General features: G+C 32.2%; 2 protein-coding genes across 3 annotated transcripts; both read left to right on the top strand.

Moving 5' to 3' along the window:
* Positions 1-2,323: 2,323 nt before the first annotated feature.
* Positions 2,324-8,911, top strand: LOC143082515 (sulfate transporter-like). 2 transcript variants are annotated; one of them, XM_076258225.1, is made up of 2 exons: positions 2,324-2,410; positions 6,570-8,911. In XM_076258225.1, the coding sequence occupies exon 2, from the start codon at positions 6,605-6,607 to the stop codon at positions 8,687-8,689; it is 2,085 nt and encodes a 694-aa protein (XP_076114340.1). In that variant the 5' UTR covers positions 2,324-2,410; positions 6,570-6,604; the 3' UTR covers positions 8,690-8,911. The 2 variants fall into 2 exon arrangements, with proteins under 2 accessions (XP_076114340.1, XP_076114339.1); XM_076258224.1 differs by lacking the exon at positions 2,324-2,410 and adding an exon at positions 3,604-3,740.
* Positions 8,912-15,353: 6,442 nt separating this feature from the next.
* On the top strand, positions 15,354-21,690 carry LOC143084150 (sulfate transporter-like). The gene is made up of 2 exons (XM_076260557.1): positions 15,354-15,389; positions 20,408-21,690. Exons 1-2 carry the CDS (start codon positions 15,354-15,356, stop codon positions 21,293-21,295), a joined length of 924 nt encoding a protein of 307 aa, XP_076116672.1. The 3' UTR covers positions 21,296-21,690.
* The last annotated feature ends 1,283 nt before the right edge of the window (positions 21,691-22,973 follow it).

Genomic DNA, 22,973 nt, shown 5'->3' with positions numbered 1-22,973 from the left:
ACACGAAGTGCACAACTTCAACACTTTGTACAATTTTTTTGTGAAATTTCAGGTATCTCGGTTGAATACTGTAACAGACCCCCTCCTGTAAGAGGAGTTGAGAAAACAAATTAGGTACCCGCTTTTCTCCGTCCACTTATCAGCCCGACATCAGTATACTATAAGCCGGTTTGGACTTCCTCAATGAACAATTATGGTTTTAAGAAAAAAAAGCAAGCAATCCACCTTCTGTTGTAAAAAATTCCGACACTAAGGTGATTTAAAGTAGCTATGTCATCTATGTTTTCTCAATATACTTGTATGTATTAATTTTCTTTGTCGAATGGTGAATAATAGGAATAAATTCATATCTGTGAGAGGAATTCACGAAGTTGGAGTTTTAGGGAAATTTAACCTGTTTATGCTGTTGGATTGTTAAATTATAGGAAAATATATTACCATTTGTAACATAAATTGGATTTTATGAAATAATTTGCTTAAAAAGTGTGGTGAGGCAAAATCATGGTATATTATATGCAAATTGATGTTGTACCATACTTTGCTAATTAAATATGCAACTCGACTAGAATCCAACGGAAAAAAAGGCGGAGCTTCAGCCATTATATAACATATTCATTTTCATGTTATTCCATGGCTGAAGCTCCACCTTTTTTTTAAAATGTATCCGCCTCTAAAAATATTTAGGAAACTGTAAAACGTACTAAAAGGTCAAGATCTTCATTTGTTTTCATTTTATAAGAAAAAGCAATAAATTATGTGTACCACATTTCAAGAAACCCTTTTCAAACTATATAGGATTGTTACGTATTCCATTAATTTTGGTACTTCAAATGTTTTCTTTATGTTGTATTTGGTACTTCAAATAATTGGTACTTCAAATGTTTTCTTTATGTTGTATTTGCATAAATTGTCATGTTTAATGTGTTTATATCTTGGAATACGCATTGTATCATATGTGCTTTGTCCAATAAAATATTTGAATTTGAATAATTTTGGAAACAATTACTAAATGTTTCTTCTTGAGAAAAATAAAATGTAAAACTATCATAAATTTCGATTTAAAAACGGGGTACCTATACAAAAAGGAATAAATAATTATATCGTCTACAAATATCAGTGACTGAAAAAACATGATTTTTTTTGCGATCAATTAGGGGGACGTGCACTATCTACGCCCCTGGATCCGCCACTGTTAAAATATTGTTTTATCATTAAAATTGTGTTTTAATAAATAATCTAATAAAATAACGGAAGAAAAGCATTTTTCAATTAGATGAAAATTCTGTAAAATATGATTAATTTGTATGATACATTGAAAACAAAAAAAAAACAATTCTTACCGTCATTAGAATAATTATTTAATCCTTGTCGCTGGAATCCAACATTTTTGTTTATCTTAGTCCGATGACATTATGAAATTACCTGCGCCTACAATCATACACGGGGCGCAAAACTAAAAAAAAATCGGGGAAATCCGACATTTTCTTTAATTTCTGGAAATTCAGGGGTTCTATTACATGAAATACACAGACGATCATACACGAAGCGAAGCGCAAACGTGACTTGCGCGAGCTTCCATTTCATTGGATAAAACTGTAACGTGATCAATTTCCAATATTAGTTGAAGGTCTTGAAGCTGTCAATCATTTTATTTATATTACAAATTTTATTTACCATGTGTCTTACTCATTAACATATTTAAACAAACTCATCCTTCGGATTCGTTTGTTTAAATATGTTAACTCGTAAAAACCATGGTATATATAGAGCTTTGATATCTTATCTCGAATATAACTTTAAATTGTGAACACTGTATTTATTTTCATTACAAGACGGGAGTGAGAAGTAAATTCCAGGGTAACTTCATTTTGGACGATTAAAAAGGCATTTCGTTTCCAACATAAATCACATGCATTTTTCAAGGTAGTTATAAGATCTCGGTAAAACAAACAATAGAAGCTTTATACGCAGAGGTGAATGCAACTATACAATATTCGACTTTCTTAACTCGCAACTCACCTATTCTTTCAACTCGCAGCTCAACATACTTAACTCGCTACTCCACTATAATTTCAACTCGCAGCTCGACATTCTTAACTTACAACACGAATTTTAACTCGAAACTAGACTTTTGTAACTCTCAAATCGATATTTGTTACTCGCAAGTCGTCTTTATTAACTCGCAGCTCAATTTTTAATGCCTGCAATTCGACTTTCTTTACACGCAACTTGATATCTTAATATTAACCGTATGTTTAAACCCCCAGGTTATTGAACCCGTACTATATAACTGGATCTTTGCTTTTATTAAATAAATGAATGTTAAATTTAAAGTATCCCATGTGCAACTTTTGAGACGGTATACAAATGCATTTTATGTCAAACTTGTTAAATGTTGTATAACTTCAAGGTAAGAAGAATAGATTTAGTTTTAATATGATTTTGATTTGGCATTTTCGAATATAAATTAACTTTTGAACATTTTAGATGGGTGATGTATATATACATATTGATGCTTATAGAATTTCAACAATTATTAAATTGTAAAGACTGGTAAATATAAGTACAAAAACATCTAGCAATTCTTCTATTGCGACACACACACACACAAATAAAGAAACAATGATAAAAATTAAGATGAAAGACTTAATGTTTGTGATTACAATAGTGGGGACTGCGATCTTAAGACCAAGCCGTATCCTTTACCACATTAATAATTCGATCTTCCATTCGCCCTAAACAAGTGGCTTAAACAAGGAAGGAGGACATACAAACTCCGGAGTACACTTCACTTTACATTAAACTGATTAATATACACAAACTATTGAGATATTCAATTCAACCTAGTTTCATCAAGGAAACGTTGATTGAAATTGAGATGGATGCATTCCTCACTTCTTTTTTTAAAATAAAATATGCAGCACATCTCGTGATCATCAGACGATGTTTTACCAAAAAGCGTAGTTGGAATAAAAGACTTATTACCACAGCAAATTATCTATGTTCACAGGTTTTACTATTGACTTATTTGACCAAAACCACGTTTTTTTTTGGTTTAAAGTATAGCGTAATCTCGTTACCTTTGACATTTAAAAAAATAAAAATAACACGATAATAAATAAAATATTGAAATCTGTTTTATAACATTAAGTGTTTAAAGGTTCCATTAGTATTGTTAAATACTAATAATCCATCAATTCACTCAATCTTACTTAAACTAAACACTTCATCAATACTAAATGTTTTATTTTTTCATCAAAATTCATACTTCAAATTCTTGGGAATACATGTATGTAAATTTCATTTTTTATAATATTCTAGTTTTACCCTTCAAAACATTTTTATAATGGGAATGTTCATATCTAATTTCTACAACGTTTTTTTTAACAAACTTTATAAAATATAGTATTTTTGACAGAATTTCACGTAACATTTGCGGAGCTTTAATTTTAAGTATCTAAGATACACTTATGGAGAAATTGATCCGATTCACGCATTTAATTCAGTTTTAATCTATATATGCTAGTATTACATATAATCTCTCTTTCATCACTATTAGTTTGTTGCTATATTTAAAATATTGATCTTTATACTGCCGGAAGTGTATTCTTTATCTCAAGATTAAATTGTAGACCAGATATGGGTTCGGAAGCTCTGGATAATAAAAACAAACTTTATATTTGTTCAATGGAAGAAGTGTACACTAAGCTCATAATAATGGATACATAACTTGAACAATTGTAAGTTCTCTTACTTCCTTATGATCGTGTACTTGGTGTACGTGTCAAACTTTATCAGTATTTTTCTAAGGCATTTGGTCTTTATGCTTAGTTTTCGTTTGAATTGTTTACATTTGTCATTTAGGCGCCTTTTATAGATGTCTTTGTGGTATGGGATTCTGCTTGAAAGTCGTACCGTGACCTATAGTTGTTAATTTCTGTGTCATTTGTATCTTGTGGAGGATTGTCTCATGGTAATCATACCACATCTTCTTTTATTTCTACAGTCCTTTCTCACCGTGTAGACTAAGATTATAGAATTTTCGGTGGGTAGTGTTGATAGTGTACTTTGTAAAATTTGTACACTTCTACACAAACTAGTTTTTACATCTATGAAATCATGGTTTATAAAAATCAATATAGTTGCAAACATTTTTAAATCTACGAACTTTTGCGATTGAATTTCAAGTCAAAATAAATGATTGAATACTGAATGGATATATTTTCTGTTATTACCGAGTATAAACACAGTGAAATATTTATGTATGCACAATTCAAACGTACTTGAATACATTTAAACATTACAATTTCATAAACATACAGGTTGCACTTTGTAAATACAGCTGTTTCTCAAAACACGCTTCTTTTGGGGAGATCTTGAATATTCATAGAAAATTAATTTTGTTTGCAAACTGCTCAGGCAAACTGGTTCCCAGTTATGCTCTCTGTGTTTCATCTCACAGAGGCATATTGTTTACATTGAAATCTGTGGTAACCTTTCATTCGAGGTAGGGGTAGTTAAGAAAATTAGTGTTAGTTTAAACTCTTGAGAAGTTCAGGGCATATAAACGTTGAAAATATGCCGCATAGCCCTATATTTTGACCTTTGAAAAAAAATGTGGTGCATATGAACTTTCAGTTCTAGGATAAGATTTTTTTCAAAACTTCATAGTTAAGTGGTACAGTTTTAACCGTAAAAGGAGTTCCTATGGTAAATTTTTATGGTCAATATTTACAGAAATGCAACCTACATCTCGTCTACTCATAAAATATATAAATAATGGACCAATTGATAGATCCGTGTTTTACGTCTTTTACTTGTTCGGATACTAATAATAATAACTATAATTTTGTAACTATTTTCTATTTTCAAAACTACATATGTACAGTTATGCTACAAATCTACAACTCTCAGTTTATGGCTACACGTGCTGTTCTTATCTATAGTCATGCATAGTAGGCGTGTCAAAATCGTATCATACGCGATAATGACCATCCAGTACATACTGTAATGATTTCATTAACCAGTATTAAAAAGATAAACATAACACAATGTGATCTTCATGCACATTCGCCATTCTAAAGATTGCTTTAAAAAACTTTATATTGTCAATGAAAGTGGACAAACTATCTTTATCGGAATTAAAGATAACTACTGACTTTGAAAATGTGTCAATTTGGTTAAAGTTAGGATGATTTTTTTTAATATTATTAAAAGTTAACTGGTACGTCAATGAAAAAAAATTCCGACTTCATCATCTTATTAATTACAATTTGTACGCGATCACTGCTTTGTTCATCATTACATAAATAAAGGTGTTTGTTGACCTATTTGGAAGTCGGATACCGTGGCAGAGCTTTGGTTATCTCTATTTTTATGCTCCATTTCAAGACTTAGGTAGATCGTAGTAGTTTGTTTTTAATAATTAGGCTAAATTTTCATCGACGTATACACAACATCTCATTTTAAAGAGACATTAGCTACGAGATACATTATTTAAAAACATTTTTTAAATCATAAATGAAAGTGAAACAGTGAAATAATAATTCGCTTTTAGAAGTCAGTTTGGTTCAATTTTGTTTAAAATAGGATAAGAAACATTGCTAATGAGTTATTCACTTGGAAATTATAATTTCGACCCCAGTGAATCCGTGTTTATATGAGATTCAATGTAACCCCTAAAGCTAGAGATGCGTTACGCATGAATCATGTGTGTTCATATATGAAAAGGAAAATAATTTCAACATTGAAGGTAAAACAAACATAAATCATTTGACTTATTCGATCCCCCAAAACACATTATTATACAGGTTAAAACGACGATTAACATATATTTTTTAACCTATAACTTGAAATCAAACAGACCTACACAACTACAAATGAAAGAGTTCGCTTTCTATTTACATCTATATTTATGTTTACATCTAGTGAAATGACCGTCGTCAGTCTTCGGAAGTCACCCCATAGTACATAAAATGATGTCTTCACTAAAATACACACGGAATGTTGATATACAGGATTGATCCCTTGCATTTTTAATTGTATTTTTAGACTTCTTATCATTTGGATATACGTTTTAAGAAGTCATAAATCAAATATGAGAATTTAAGTCAAATTTGAAACCATAAATTTGACAGCTAATGCCGTTTTAACTTTATGGACGAAGATTAATGATGAATCTGACTATCATTTTGTTCTCCTTCTCCGTGTTAACATGTTTCATCAGATTGTACATTGTAAGAACTTTAAATAATGACGAGGCGCATACTAGGACATACTGGTTCATTGACACATCACAGTTATGCGCTTTACCTTAGAAAATAATACTATTCAGTATGTAATTATTTGTCGCATATTTTCGTACATGGTTTATATAATGCTGATGAAACTTAATTTATTCACGGTAAGTTTATAAATTGAAGATGTGCATATAGGTATGATAACCTTGTCAAATGACAAATTCAAGAGTTATTTCCCCGATTGCATTTCGATTTCCAATTTCGGTTACCTTATATGGTCAAGTTTTGTAGTCAGTTAAGAATTATAATTTGCTATTTGTCTGTTTTTAGGTAATGAATTATCCTGGTTTACTGTTCTAATTATCATGAGCATCAACGGCGGAGAAATGTCTTCTGACAATGTACAGCTTTCCAGATCTCGTAAAACACAATCTGAATTATATGAATTTTATGGCAAACCAAAGAGCCCTTCGAAGTCATTTTCAAAACACATTTCGAACAAATGCACCCTTTCCAAATTATGTGCATATTTACTAACACTTTTCCCAGTAATAAACGTTGTAAGAACGTATAAGGTCAGGAAGTACATCTTAGATGATTTAGTAAGTGGCTTATCTGTGGCTTGCCTTCATTTCCCACAAGGACTTGCGTTCGGCATATTAGCATCATTGTCGCCGGCGTATGGGTTGTATACGTCCTTTTTCCCTGTCCTTCTGTATGTGATTTTCGGAACATCTCAACACGTTTCTTTCGGAACAAATGCTGTGATTGCAATTTTTACAGCAGAACTTGTAGAATCGCGATTAGAACAGTATGATTTGCCTGGTCATCACTCTGCTGTTAACGGTTCCACGGTTGATAACCTGACTACCGTTTCACCGGAAATGGACGATGACGTGTTAAAGTACAAGGTGTCGGTAGCAGCAGGTTCGTCATTTATCGTTGGATTATTGCTGTTCATCATGGGGTTGTGTCGAATGGGTTTCATTACATCTTATCTGTCATCGTCTTTTATTGCAGCTTTTACCACAACCGGTGCTATTCATATCATTTCCAGTCAAATCCCAAATGCACTTGGCATAAAGATTCCTCCCGTCAACAAACCAGGAAAACTTATATATGTATATATTGAAATATTCAAAGCGTTTCCGAAGATTCATGTTGCTACATTTATAGTCTCCGTTATATGCTTAATAATACTTGTATTGGTAAAAGATGTCATCAATGAGAGATTCAAAAACAAAATGAAAATGCCAATACCAATCGATATAATTTTAGTTGTTGTAGCAACAATTATTTCATACTTTGCAAAGTTACACGACACCTTCGGTATAGGTGTAGTAGGAGAAATACCTCCTGGTCTACCAACGCCTGAGCTACCAAGAGTGTCGGTAGATATACTTGGACATAGTGTTGTTGTCGGTTTCATTGTGTTTGTACTCACGATTTCGATGGCCCGACTCTGTGAAGTGAAACACGGATATTCAGTTGACGACAATCAAGAACTCGTCGCATATGGCATTGCAAATTTAGGTGGCTCTTTTTTCTCCTGCTTTCCAGCTTGCGTTGCACCACCTCGTACAGTTATATTAAGTACAATGGGCGCCAAGACAACATTGAATGGAATAGTATCAGCTATTTTTGTCTTGCTTGTAATAATGTTTATAGGAAAATATTTAGAATCAGCTCCTAAAGCTGTTCTTGCAGTAATGATCATCGTAGCTGTTAAAAATCTATTATACCAGTTCAAGGAACTACCGAAACTTTGGCGAGTAAACCGTTATGATTTCGTTATCTTTGTTGGAACAGTATTATGCGGTGTTCTAATTGATTTCCCTTACGCCCTGTATGTTGGAGTGCTACTTTGTCTTTTAACAGTTGTCGTGCAAAGTCAGAACTCATCTTCGTACACCATTAGAAAAGTTGAGCAAGAAGATCGTCTTTTGGAGCAAAAGACTCATGATATTCCATTATCCAATTCCAAAATTGTAATATTTAGAATGGAATCATCTCTTTATTTTGCTACTGCTGATCAATTTGTAAAAGAATTGTACAAAGCAACATTTAATCCAAAAGCCTTTCGAAAACAACAAGACAAACATTTAGAAAATAATGTTGAAATAAACATAAATCAAAGCGAAAATAATGGTCAGAACGATGAAAGAATGTCGCTGTCAAAAACAAATTATGAAAACGAAATACCCGTCGTACCTCTCACGCATATAATTATCGACTGTTCGTCTATGAACTATATCGACATGAATGGTTTGAAGGCTTTAATACAGATCAACTCCGAATTCAAACAAGTTGGTGTTACTATAATGTTTGGAAACTGTACAAATTTCATGAAAACATTCACGGAGAAATCGGATTTATCAGAGACAGTAGATATACAAAATGTGTATTCTGACATTTTAGATGCTTATTTTGCAGCAACTCATAGAAAGTAAAAGATATGATCCACATGAAAAAAGAATAACTATGTTGTTTAAGTTTAACTAAAGTCCCTATTGATAAGTGGAGCTATTTAGAAGAACTGCTAGATAGAAATATATATTTATACTGTGCCGACTGACACGGTGTTTTCGGTCAGGAAATTGCTTTTGTCGACAATAAAGAACTATTGTACACTCTTAATATGTTTAGATTATCATTAAATAAGATTTTTTAAACCTGATTTAACTTGAAATGAAGAGAATATACCATTTATATGAATGTGACCTACCGAATTAGACTATTTACCGGATTTGTTATCACATAAGCAACACGACGGGTGCCAGCAGGATCTGCTTACCCTTCCGTAGCACCTGAGATCACCCCTAGATTTTTGGTGGGGTTCGTGTTGTTTATTCTTTAGTTTTCTATGTTGTGTCGTGTGTGCTGTTGTTTGTTTGTCCTTTTCATTTTTAGCCATGGCGTTGTCAGTTTGTTTTAGATTTATGAGTTTGACTGTCCCTTTGGTATCTTTCGTCCCTCTTTTAGATGAAAGCTAGTTTTTTAAGTTATGAAATGCGCAATAATCTTCTTATTGCGTCGAATTTTATTTAAATTGGATTTTATTCCCTATTTTATTACAGGTACTTGAGGTTTTTTCTGTTGAATTACAATACAATGTAAAGAATGTAACGGTATTTCATTACATCCTATTCACATTGTGATACGATTGTTTACATTCTGTTTGAGAAAGATGCTCTATTTTTTATTCTATTTAACTATTCATAAGATATATTATTTTTAAAAAATCTAATATTATATGGCCATGAACTCTAATAAATTACGCCACTTTTTAAAAATCATTTTACGTCTTATCTCAACCAAATGATAACAAATAGGTAAAATCACTCATATTGTATCACAGAGCTATTGGGGGTTAACTTTTTATCGCATTTTTTAGGTTTAAAAAGAGTGACTGCAACATATCATTCTAAACTTCTCCATGATAATTTAAAAATCATTGAGTAAATAAGGTATTGAGTTTCTCAGGCAAAGAACTTGACAATTCTCTCACACCTGAGGTGGAATAGGCTTTTCTTTTGAAGTTCAGTTTTAATCCTCCTTTCTTTGTTACACATCTGTTTGTGTTTTTAGTGATTAGCACAATGTTGACTGTTATTTACTGTACCTCTATCTTTACATTTTTACCTATTATGTCTGTTTGTTTTGTTCATACATCGTTGTCAATATAATTAAATTTTATAAGTCTGTCATACAAGTGAAAGGTTTAGGTAGCTATTAAACCAGGTGAATTTTACATTTGTTCACATAAGAAAATGCCTTTATCAATGCAAGTCAGGAATATGACAGTTTGCAGCCATTTATTTGATGTGTTTGAACTTTTATTTTGCCATTTGATTAGGGTCTTTCCGTTTTGAATTTTCATTGAAATTTGGTATTTTTGTGATTTTACATTTTCCTTTCAAACTTAGTGTTTGGGCGTTTCTGATGACGGTGAGTTTAAGCGTTCCTGATGACGCTGTGTTTGAGCGTTCCTGATGACGGTAAATCAAGTTCAAACACATTTGAACGACATAATACTCATAAGGCTTATAATTGTGACAGTTTGTTTTATCTACAATGAACTTATTAGTGAAGCTTAAATTAAAAACAAAAAATATAAAACAAAAAATGGAACAAAGTTGAAAAGAGTATCGAGGATCCAAAATTCCGAAATGTTTTTTTTTTTTTTTTTTCTATAACGGCTAGTTTAAACTATTCATGAGGCTGAATAGCATTTGGTTTTCTAAGTGCTTCAGACACACAGAATGTATAGTGTTATTTTCCTTTTCGAATTAAGCAAATACTTTGTATTTGTGTTTAGAGATATACATACAATGATATGTATGATGGCCAACATGTATGAACAAACGTCACCATAAAAATAAAATGAGAAAAATTACTGTGGAGCGAAATATATATCTTTAGTTTAGTGTTATAGAATATCCTCTAGAAAAAAAACTGAAATGGTGTCATTCAACTGGAATTTGCAACAAATCAGGAACAAGTCTGACACTGAATGCGCCATAGGAATAATAATAACCTCTTGATAACTTTATTGCCTATAGTTAAATGTCGAAACAGAGATTTCTTTAATGTAAATATTAAATCTTGCAGTAAACTTTTTAAATGAAATCTTTTTAAACTGTAATTGATTTTTACTACAATAACAAACAAGGAAGTGAAATGTGATTGCCAATGAGACACATATTTACAAAGGTCAAATAAAGTGGATGTTCGCAATTTTAAGTAACTGCATGGCCTTTAACAATGAGCAAACACACAATCCGTAGTTAGATACAAACAAGACAAAATATGAAAAATTCAAACGAGAAAATCAATGATTTAGTTTATGGCCGAGCAAGAAACGAGACCCAGACAGTAAAGGTTAGTCCCAACCAATCTCCATTTAGCATATACGGGAAATGTGTGCAAGACATGTTCATAGTTTTATCTTTATATCTTATTATTATCATCTGTTATCATATACTTAGTTGTAAATATAGGTAAGTTGTATGTGTTATACGCTCAATGACAATCAATCGTGTTGTATCAGCCTTCTTTGATCATGATGATATCAATATCAGTCACAAACGCTTAACCACAACCCTATCCTGCATGACGTCACGTTGTCGATATCAGTCACGGTTCCATAGGCTTTTTCAAACCTCTAATATGTAAAATTTCAAATCACGTAAATTTTTTTTAATGTATATGGCATGGCTTCTTCAATGTTACAAACCGTATTAATCCCCAAACAATGTGATGTTTCGTATTCCTCAAATTTGGGTTCGTTAACTCGTTTTGTATCTTCTTATTTTATTAATGAGATTTAAGCATAAATAATCTACTGATGCCTTTTGTAAGCCATAGCGGATTGCACGGAAAAAAGTACTCACCCATAAGACAATTCGCCTTAGTGGAGGAGAATTAGGTCCGATTGTGTTATGATGGCATGATGACGTACGACGATGCAGCAACGCACAGGTTACTCAACGATTAGCTTTATATAATTATATAAGTTGGAAAGCCAAATCAAGTTTGAAGAGCATTGAAAAAAACAAAACTCCAAATAGTTATGCCATGGTATGCATAAAGGTAGACAAGTCACAGTTAAAATGATAACAGAGAGAAATGGACATAACCGGTAAATTTACAGATAACATTTCTGATATATTAACTTCTTAAACCTCGAAAACCTGTTGGGAAAAATCGAATCGGTCAACATTTCGCGATGGTGACTATAAAACTTGTACAGTGACAATTTTCATTGCCCTTCGTTTGTACCAAGTCAGGAATATGACAGTTGTTTTCTTATCGTTTGATGTGTGTGAGCTTTTGCCATTTAATAAAGGATTTTTCGGTTTGAATTTTCCATAGTGGTCTGTTTTGTTTTGCTTTTTTGCTTTTTACTAATCTGGCAGCTAAGTGATTTCCTATATTTCTTTACTAATCTATACTCTAACTTATGTAGCGCAATTATATATATGTATACAAATTTTTATTTTTATTAGAAATTTGTTTAGCGGTTTCTCCAATAAGAAATGCAAATATTAAAAACATTAAAACAGCACGTTTCAAATTTCAGCAGTCTGAAGCCTTTTCTGGATTAATATTCACCACAAACGTTCAAAGCCGACTATTTGAAAGCAAAGAATATATAAGAACAGTTGGAGGGACTTATATTACCCAAAACAAACCTAAGTAAAAGCTATAATCCCTATCAGACCAACTTGCCTAATGTATAACTTATCCATGAACTAGATCTTTGACTTGTGTTGATTTTAATAGTGGATCATTTGATCTCAAGCAGATAGTAGTAACTGAATGATTATCTTTTGGGCTTCTACTATTAAAGACGTTATGATATTGTAGTATTTTAACCTTCCAACCATTTGGAACACCTTACTGCAAAACTTATTGAGATTAATTGTTTACGAATATACTTTAAGCTATTTTCCGCGCACATTTTTGGAATTATAAAATTGAATTAAGAATGGAAATAGGGAATGTGTCAAAGAGAAAACAACCCGACCAAAGAATAAAAAGCAGAACAAGACAACCATTGGGTCTTTATCACAGCTAGAACATCTCGAACCCGGAGGCGGGCTGCAGCTTGCCCTTAAAAAACGTGTACTAGTTCAGTGAAAGTGGACGTCACGCTACACTCCGAAACGTATATAATGGACTAAAATTAAAAAAAACATACAATACTTACAAAGGTCATTTGACTATATTAGTCAATCTACTTCTTTCAGCTATATTTATAAATATACTTACTCCATACTCTTTGGTCGGGTTGTCGTCTCTTTGGCACATTCTCATTTCCATTCTCAATTTTATTTTTATAGCTGATGTTATTTGTTCCCACGCTTATATGTATTTTATTAACCAATATGTATGTACAAGTAAAAATATAAAACGGTATTTAGGGCTATAACGACTTGTCTTACCCAAAGTTAAACTGTCACAATCGTGTGGCGATCAGAAAGCAAACACTATCTGGAAAACTGAATTGTAAATAAAGGCAACAATAGTAATTTAATCCTGGTATCTATGATGAGTTTATTTACAACATTTGGGTCGATGCCACTGCTAGTGGAGTTTTAATTCCTTAGGGTATCACCAGCCCAGTGGTCAGCACTTTTGTGCCTACATGAATTATCATTGGTATGGTTATATTCATAAATCAACTGTTAACACAACTTTTGAATTTTTGAAATACCAAGGCTTTTTTACCTCAGGAATAGATTACCTAGGCTGTATTTGGCAAAACCTTTAGGAAATTTTTGTCTTCAATGCTCTTCAACTTCATACTTTATTTGGCCTTTTTAAACTTTTTTTTGGATTCGAGCGTCACTGATGAGTCTTTTGTAGACGAAACGCGCGTCTGGCGTAAATACAAAATTTAATCCTGGTATCTATTATAAGTTTATCTATATACCGCTGTTCGAAAGTCATAAATCGATTTAGAGAGAACAAATCCATGTTACAAACTAAAACAAACTGAGGTAATTACATTAACTATAAGAGGAAAACAACGAAACAACAGAAACACTGAAGTCCAACAAAACACTAAAACAACAATACAACACACAGAGAAACGAACTATAAGATAACAACTGCAATTTTCTAGACTTAGTACAGGACAATTAAGGAAAATGGTGGGTTGAACCTGGTGTTGCGTCTAGTCAAACCTCGCTCTTTTATGGAAATATTAAAAATAACACTAAAATGACAACATTACATGACAGGACTACAGTACAAATAAATGCAAGAACATTCAGGACAGAGAAATACACGAATAAACATTACAATGGGACATTTCGACATACTTATAATTATCAAGGTACCAGGCTTATAATTTAATACACCATGCAGTGGCGGATCCAGGGGGGGAGGGGGGGTTCCGGGGGTTGGAACCCCCTTTTTTTGGCCGATCAATGCATTTGAATGGGAGCATATAGTTGGACCCCCCCCCCCCCTTTTACTCTGGGTTGGGACCCCCCTTTTTTTAAAATGCCGCGATCCGCCACTGCCATACGTGTGTTTCGTCGACATAAGACTCACCAGTGACACTGATAAAGAACTTCAAAGTCAAACAAGTACAAAGTTGAAGAGCATTGATGACCCAAAATTTTAATAAGTGCCAAATACTGCTAAGGTCATCTTTGCCTGAGATATGGGAATACTTAGTAATTAGAATAATTTGTACTTTAATTTGCAAGTAGTAGATTATAAAAATTACCATATAATAGATGGTCATGTCAACACCGATGTGTAACTTTAAAACCAGAAATGGTAATATAAATAAAATGTCATTTATTGCACATAGAATATTATTATATAATTAAAATATATACTAGTCAACAAAAAAAAAAAACCGACACACTGCAATGTATTTTGCATATATAAGGCTACACTGTACCAAAGTCAATAATACTTAATAGTTCTTGTGTTTACAAAGTGTTTTTATATAACCTAAACTATTGATTTAAGGCAAAAAAGCAAAAACAATATTTTGTAATATTTCAAAATTTGTATTTTCACCCGAAAATTCAAAAGTTGTATAGTCACCCGAAAATTCTAAAATTGATATTAGAGCTTTGAACTTTAAATTTAAACATGGTCTGCCTAAAATTTTGATTGCATTTGCAGATATTTGAAAACTTGATTCTCATCTTTGGAATTAAGTGCCGACTTTTGCCATCATTTTCCGCAAAATAAATTTGACGCCTGTGTTCAATAACTCGGTATTTTCCAACTTGTAAATTTGGTCAGATTATTTTATTCATTTGAATTTGCTGTGCAAATCTTTTTTATTGGATAGTTTAATTCTTTCCTATTTATTATATTTTATACTTGTGTATCGTTTCTTTTGTGACTAGTATATATACTTAACATGGAATTTACCTTTTATACATGAAATGATTAGCCTTAATGTCGCCTTTAACATTTAGCCTGAATGTCGAATTGCCATTGGCCCAAATGCAGCATATTTTTAGACGAAACATGCATCGCCCATGATCATGAATGACAGAAGAATAAACAATGCTGCGCAATTCTGAATTATAAAACGTAATTATTTTTTATCAAGCTTGTGTATACAAACCTGGTGAAATGCATTGTAACTATGATGTAACCACACGTGAAAAAGTAAGTACTTTAATATCCAAAATCAGTCCGCTCATGTGAATTTACTCACAGTTTTTTCAGAGTTTTCAGTACAATCAAACTTACTTGCTTGCGGAAGATAAATTTTAGTAGGGTATCTGTATACATAAAGTATATGCATCTATGATGTTTAATTAGACATGTATAATGTTAGAATAATTTTCATTATTGAATTGACAATTTAAAGTCGAGAATCTACAGTTAAGATATTTAGATAAATGATTGTCTCAAAAGTATTGATTAACTCGGAACAAACATAACTTTTTAAATATTGCTTCTTAGAAATACAAAAGTTCATATAGTGTGTGAAAGGATTTTGTGAGGTGATTTAATGTTTGCTCTACCATGGTTCACTCAAACGCATTGCATGGTAATACCTCTGAATAAATCAGAATGAAATGTTCTGCAATATTTTCATGTATCCCTGTATTATATGTTAATAAATCAATGCTTTAAGAAGGTAAATATTCTGTATAAAGTCCAATATTTTGTTGATTTTGAATTCCAAACTTTCTTTTACTTTAAATACCCTTATGAGAGATGCTAATACATACATACAGGTGTCTGAATATTTTACAACAAGTGTGGTTGGTGAATATTTTATAGTACTAACAAGATATTGTATTAAAAAAGCTATCGTCGCCACTTCCCAATTAACCCCTAACACTTTATTTGATATGAACTGGTCATTGTTATTAAATATTACGCAACTCGATTAGATGACGTAATTATTGTTACTACTTTAATTGTTTACCTGTTAAAATTTTTCCTTGTGCATTCTGTACGCATACGCAATTTTTATTACGTAACAAAAACTATTGTTTATGAAAAAATGGATGGCAACTCTAGATCTGAAATTAAAAAGTCTTTTAGAAATTATAGCATTACTCTTGTTTGTGGATTAACAGTTATAGTTATGGTTTGTCCTTGAGGGTTTGTCTTTAGTTTTCGCTTCAAATATTATACTTAAAGGCCAAGTCAAATTTGAATTATGATTTTTTTTTAAATAAAATGATGTTCTTTTATATTGTTTTACACAATTTTGTAGTTAAAACTATACACTGTACGAGTTCATGATATTTTCATGAATGAAGCAAGAGGTAGAATTTGATTTTTCAATTGTTACTTTTTCACGATTTATTTGTAATATATAGTTAATTAATACGGTATATATAAAAAAAAAAACGCGTTCTCTACAAATTTGAGAAACATTACAGATCATGCAAATTCTTTTTTTGAAAAAAATATGTCTGATGAAAAGCATCCAAATATATTTTACACATCTCTACTCAAAGTTAAACGCTTGTGTTTTTAACGGAAAATAGCAGTGACTTGGGAAGGTCAAAATAAAACTGATCTGCCTATTTGCGTAAAAACAATCAACTTGATCAATTTTTGACTGGAATTGGCGTTTATTAATCAATTGAATGGGCTTGTTCGTTTCTTGGATTGAATGGTTTGTTGATTGATTGATAGTTTCATAATGTAATGCGACGCATATTCCAGAATGGTTTTTTCGTTTATTTATTGCTATTGTAATCACCAGTGACAATATTCAACGCACATTAAATACTCGATACAAGATAATTATCAATTATTTACTGAAGCAGATTTTTGCTAAAAAAATGTTTTTAATGCAATATTATTAAAGCTGGTAATGTGCTACTTAGTATAAAATTCATACTTTTGAGATGATCCGTTATTGAAATGTGTCAACTCTCAACTGTCGAATCTGATTTTTGAACTATACCTATGCAATAACTGTGATGACAAATTAAATGAAGCTCAAATTATCGTGTAGCTAATTATTTTCTGTTGATGCATCATTTGTGTACTTTTCCCGTGAAAACAAGAATAAGCGGAACCATTTTGTAAAAATTAATTTGCTTTTTTGCTAGATTGCTTAAGTTGTAGAATTTTGATAGCCTGTTTAGTTTATTCGCTTGTTTTAAAGACATCGATGTTTCGCTTTTTTGATGGTTATTGACACTATTTTCAATCAATTTACTATATCATGTTCCATAAAAAAAAATCACATAAGCAATCAATTAGTGTTTATATTGAACTAACTCCTCGTTGAATTGAATGATACAATATACAAAAATAAACGAACACTATATATGTTAGTTAATTTTATTTGTACATATGTACACAGTAACAGAAAAACGTGAGCTCTGACCGATTATCATTTAAAAAGTATTCCGCTTCATGCAATAGCTAATAAAAAAACAAAAACACTAATGCGAATTTACATGTAATGAACATAAATTATTGCTTTATTCTGATCCTTCAGGGTCAATACTCATACTGCAAATACTTCTATGCGCATTAAATTGGAAAACCAGCAATCACTGAAATATCATAAAATACTAAAAAACTAAGAATCGAAAATAAATAAATAGATTAAACGGCCAAAAATAAACACTCTTAGGTGCAGCATAAGTGACTTTATTATTGTACAATGAAAGACAGGTGTACATCTGAATTGAAAAGTTTAGGAATTTGGTTATTGATACGGGGGTGCTACTTCCAGCCCATATGTTGCCTTTAATAGCTGCTGAAAGAAGAACAAACAAAAATTTTGTGACACTCAATTTTATAAAATATCTTAATCGAGGCATGCCTTTAAACACACTTATACTAGGTAATTCAATTTACCATCGGCTTCACAACAACCTGAAACCAGGAAACGATTATAGACTCCAATTAGACTTCAATTTGGCAAAACCTTCAACTGTGGAATGGCATGGTGTAGGAGGGAAGACTATTCATAAAATGGGAAAGCTCGACATGGACAAAGATAAACTTAAAAAATCCGAATGTGTTATTCTCCTAGCTCGTAACAGAAAGACATTTCAGTTACGATGCAGTTCTGGGTAAATACTGCAACTACATTTTGACCCCAACACAAAGAATTTATAAAAGTGGTCATAAGAGGTCATAGTTCTGGCTACATAGTGAAAAAAGTTCATACTTTTGCTGCCTCAAATCTAAAAGATCTTTAACCATGTCTTGACGTCCTTAGTATAGGTACCTGAGCAGTGTTCACATACCTGAAATTAAATGGTTTTTTTTAAAATTCTCTATGTTCTTTTAAAATGTCCCTTAAATTTAGTAAAGATTGTTTTGTTTTTGCCCTTGTAATAATTTCCCCTGGTTCCAAATTCATTTGACGGCGGAGTTGAGATGTCGTTTGACGTTTTACAGCTTTCCAGATATCTGAAAACACAGTCTGAGTTGTACAAATTGTATGGTAAACTACGGCGCTCGTCGTGACATTTTTGGACAATATTGAAAACAAATGTAAAAGTTCATGTATTTCATATCCATTTTTTATGGTAGCATTCTTTACAAATCTCAAAAATGTCGGCATTCACCTCAAGAGCTAACTAAACTTTCAACAGACTTATAAAGAAGGTACCAGTATATAATTACGATATTGTTGTCAGGTCATTCAAGATTGCATATTCTGGCTTAGATATTGATTCACTTATAGGGTCTTTGCATCGTAAAAAAACACATTTATTCTAAAATCAGTTATAGGCATGATACGGGTTAATTTCTGTTAATGATGCTATCATACAAAACCCCTAACGGATAGAATTGTGCTTGATATTCATATGATGAAGACATAATCTTTCAATCAGTTTAATTGAGGTCTAGATCTGGCATGTCAGTAACTGCTAGTAGTCCTTTGTTTATTCATGATTATTGTCATCTTGTTTAGTTTCTTTCTATTCTGACATCGGACTCGGACTTCTTTTAAACTGAGTTTTACTGTGCGTATTGATTTGTTTTGTTTTTCTACATTGGCTAGAGGTATATTGGGATGTTGAGATCTCAGATTGCTGCATTGAAGACCAATTGATGGCCTTCGGCTATTATTTGCTTTTGGTGGGGTCGACACATTCCCAATTTCCATTCTTAATCTTATATCCAAATAATTCTCCTTTTTACTATCATTATTTACCATCATAAATGTTCTTAGAACTTATAAATTCCGGAAGTACATCTTAGATGAAATAATAAGTGAGTTTTTTTTGTAGCTTGTCTACGTGTACCCCAGGAACTCGGCATATTAGCACCCAGTGTATGGGTTGTACACGTGCTTCTGTATGTTACTTTCGGAATTTCTCACCGCGTATCGATTGGAACAAATGCTGTTATTGCTATTTTGACAGCAGAACTGGTAGACTCGATAGAACGGTTTGATTTGCCTGGTCATCACTGAGCTATTAACGGTTCCATGGTTAAGAATATTCAACTGTTTCACCGGAAATAACCAATGCAGTGTTAGTTATGATACCATGTGTCTATGTCTAAACTCACTAGCAATATGTTTTTGCGAATTTAGGAGGTTCGGCTAGCCACAAAACTAGGTCCAACCCCCATATTTTTCTAAAAAATTCCTGTACAAAGTCAGAAAAATGGCCATTGTAATATTATAGTTTGTTTCTGTGTGTGTTACATTTTAGTGTTGTGTTTCTGTTGTGTCTTAGTTCTCCTCTTATATTTGATGTGTTTCTGTCATTTTAGTTTGTAACCCGGATTTGTTTTTTTTCTCAATCGATTTATGAATTTCAAACAGCAGTATACTACTGTTGCCTTTATTAATCTGATAACACCCTTAAGATGATAACCAAACTATTTGGTCCCAGCTAAATTCAAAACCGAAAGTCCCTAATCAAATGGTAAAATAAAAAGCCGAAATATATATCAAAGGTACCAAGATTATAATTCAGTACGCCAGACGCGCGTTTCGTCGTCATAAGACTCATCAGTGACGCTTATATCAAAATATTTATAAAGCCAAACAAGTACAAAGTTGAAGAGCATTGAAGGTCCATAATTCCAAAAAAGATGTACCAAACACATCAAATGCATGGTTAAATAGCTAGATAAACCTCTCAATGGTTTGTCATTCACATCAAGTTCCATTATTTAGACAACAATGTGTGAGCAACATAAACAGACAAAATAGCTAAAAATGTCACAAATAGGGTACAGCAGAACTCGTCGCATATGGCATTTCAAATCTAGGTAGTTCGTTTTTCTCCTGCTTCCCAGCCTGCGTTGTTCCACCTCGTACAATTGTTTTGAGTACAATGGGAGCAAAGACAACATTAAGTGGGATGGTTTCAGCTGTTTTTGTATTGCTTGTAATACTTTTCATTGGAGAATATGTTGAATCATTACCTAAAGCTGTTCTTGCAAGTATAATCATAGCAGCTATTAAAAAACTCTTATACCAGTTTAAGGACCTACCTATGTTGTGGCGAGTAAACTGTTATGATTTCGTTATCTTTGTTGGTACAGTACTAAGTGGTGTCTTTATTGATTTTCCTTACGCTTTGTATGTAACAGTGCTACTTTGTCTTTTGACAGTTGTTGTACAAAGTCAAAAGTCATCTTCGTATACCATTAGAAAACTTGAGCAGGAGGGTCGCCTTCTGGATCAAAAGACTCACGACGTTCCATTGTGTAACCCGAAAATAGCAATATTCCGAATGGAATCATCTCTTTACTTTGCTACAGCTGATAAATTTGTAAAAGAATTGTACAAAGCAACATTTAATCCGAAAACCTATCGAAAACAACCGGATTTAAACGTTGAAATTAATGCTGATCAGAGCGAAAATAGCGGTAGAAGTGATGAAAGAATTTCGCTGTCAAAAACAAATCATGAAAACGAAAAACCCGTCGTACCACTTACGCATATTATTATCGACTGTTCGTCTATGAACTATATTGACATGAATGGTATGAAAGTTTTAATACAGATCTACTCCGAATACAAACCAGTTGGTGTTACCGTAATGTTTGGAAACTCTACTAATTTCATGAAAACGTTCATAGAAAAATCGGATTTATCAAAGGAAATAGACTAGGAATAATGTGTATGCTGACATTTTAGATGCCTATTTTGCAGCAAGTCATAAAAAGTGAAGAATAGCTACCTACTTTTACTTCAACTTAGGACCATATTGGTTAGTGGTGGTATTTATCAGAACAGCTAGACAATAAGTAACTTTTTTGTGCATAACTACGCATGCATAAAATTATCATTCAATGGTACTAGTATTCAAAACCTCATTAAAACTAGACATTAGCAAGAAGAGGCTGTTTCATTCAGATGAAGACTTGTTTTATAAGTATTCAAGTGAGCCATAATTCTCTTGCGGAGAATTTATTTAATATAATTTAATTTTTTAAATCCATTTTGATAACAGTTTCTTAAGGTAGTTGTATTTCAAAACAGTATACAGTAAATTTAATTCATAAAATCCTACCAACATGTTAATATGATTAATATCGTATAGATACTGAAGTATTTTAGTATGTATATGCATCCAAGCGTTCCTGATGTAGGTTTTGGCGTTCTTTATGACGATGGGTTTGAGTATTCCTTATGAAGGTAATCTACAATTAACTCACCAGTGAAAAAAAAAACAATAACTTATCAACGACATCAGGCTCATTATTTTGACAGGTTGTTTTATCTACAGTGAACTTCTCAGTTAAGCTTAAATAAAGTTAAAACATAAAAAGCAGAATGAAGTTAAAGAGCATCGAGGAGCCTAAATTTCCGAAAGGTTCTACCAAATACAGCAAGTAAAAAATATTTGTGAGGTAGAAAATCGTTCGTTTTTCAAAGTACTTCGGACTTAAGTATCATGGCCAACTATCCACTAAAAGATGCAAGGATAAAAAATCTACAAATCACATTACGACCTTTAATAATGAGCAAAAACACTTACCGTAATACATAATAAACTATAAAAGACCCTGGATAATAAAACGTGAAATAGTACATGTACAATAAAACCTAACAGTCTGATTTAAGTTAAGAATTTCAATCGAAAAACAAGCATGAGAGGCTTGTCTAAAAATAAATGACATGAATACTATCATGGAGTGAAATCTCTTATACGTATTTTCGACGGTTTGTATGTTGTTTTATTCCCACTGAATTCATGTATGATAGTCATTCAATGATAAAAAGGATTAATGTGTGCAAGAAGTATATACATATTTGTATCATATATCATATATTGTTTCTATGCATATATAATATATGAGTTACTGTGAGTATCTTTTTGCCTCTTATTCGATATTGACACATATGAATGACTTCAAACTATAATATATGACAAATGTGATAATTTTACCTTCCCAAATGTCAATTATTCCGTTCGCGCAGTCGTATGGCGTTTATATATCTCAATTGATAAGTTATGCCTTAACACAGGGAACAGACTGAGTGTCTTAAAACAAAATGATATCAATACAGTAACTGACATGGAGGGAAATCTCTAATACGCATTTTTGAAGGCTCCTATGTTGTATAAATCCCACAGAATTATTTCATTCCATAAGAAGAGAAAACTAAGATGGATGACTTCAAACTAGAAAAAGTGATGATTTTGACTTTCCAATTGCCAACTTTCCCTTTCGCAATCGTTTTGCGTTTAGATCTCTCAGTTGATAAGGTACGTTTGTTCATGGTCATTCTTTAAGAATTTCATTTGTAAGGATGGGGTTCTGGATACAAAAACTACTCCGACA

The sequence above is a fragment of the Mytilus galloprovincialis genome, chromosome 7, assembly GCF_965363235.1.
Source record: "Mytilus galloprovincialis chromosome 7, xbMytGall1.hap1.1, whole genome shotgun sequence".
NCBI classification, from domain to species: domain Eukaryota; kingdom Metazoa; phylum Mollusca; class Bivalvia; order Mytilida; family Mytilidae; genus Mytilus; species Mytilus galloprovincialis.
This window is presented reverse-complemented; position numbering and strand designations above follow the sequence as displayed.

Excerpts from the sequence above, each read along its gene's own strand:
- LOC143082515 (XM_076258225.1), top strand. The coding sequence starts at position 6,605 with ATGAGCATCAACGGCGGAGAAATGTCTTCTGACAATGTACAGCTTTCC.
- LOC143084150 (XM_076260557.1), top strand. The coding sequence starts at position 15,354 with ATGCATTGTAACTATGATGTAACCACACGTGAAAAA. Across the intron at positions 15,390-20,407 it reads ATGTAACCACACGTGAAAAA|GGTACAGCAGAACTCGTCGC; the intron begins GTAAGTACTTTA and ends TGTCACAAATAG.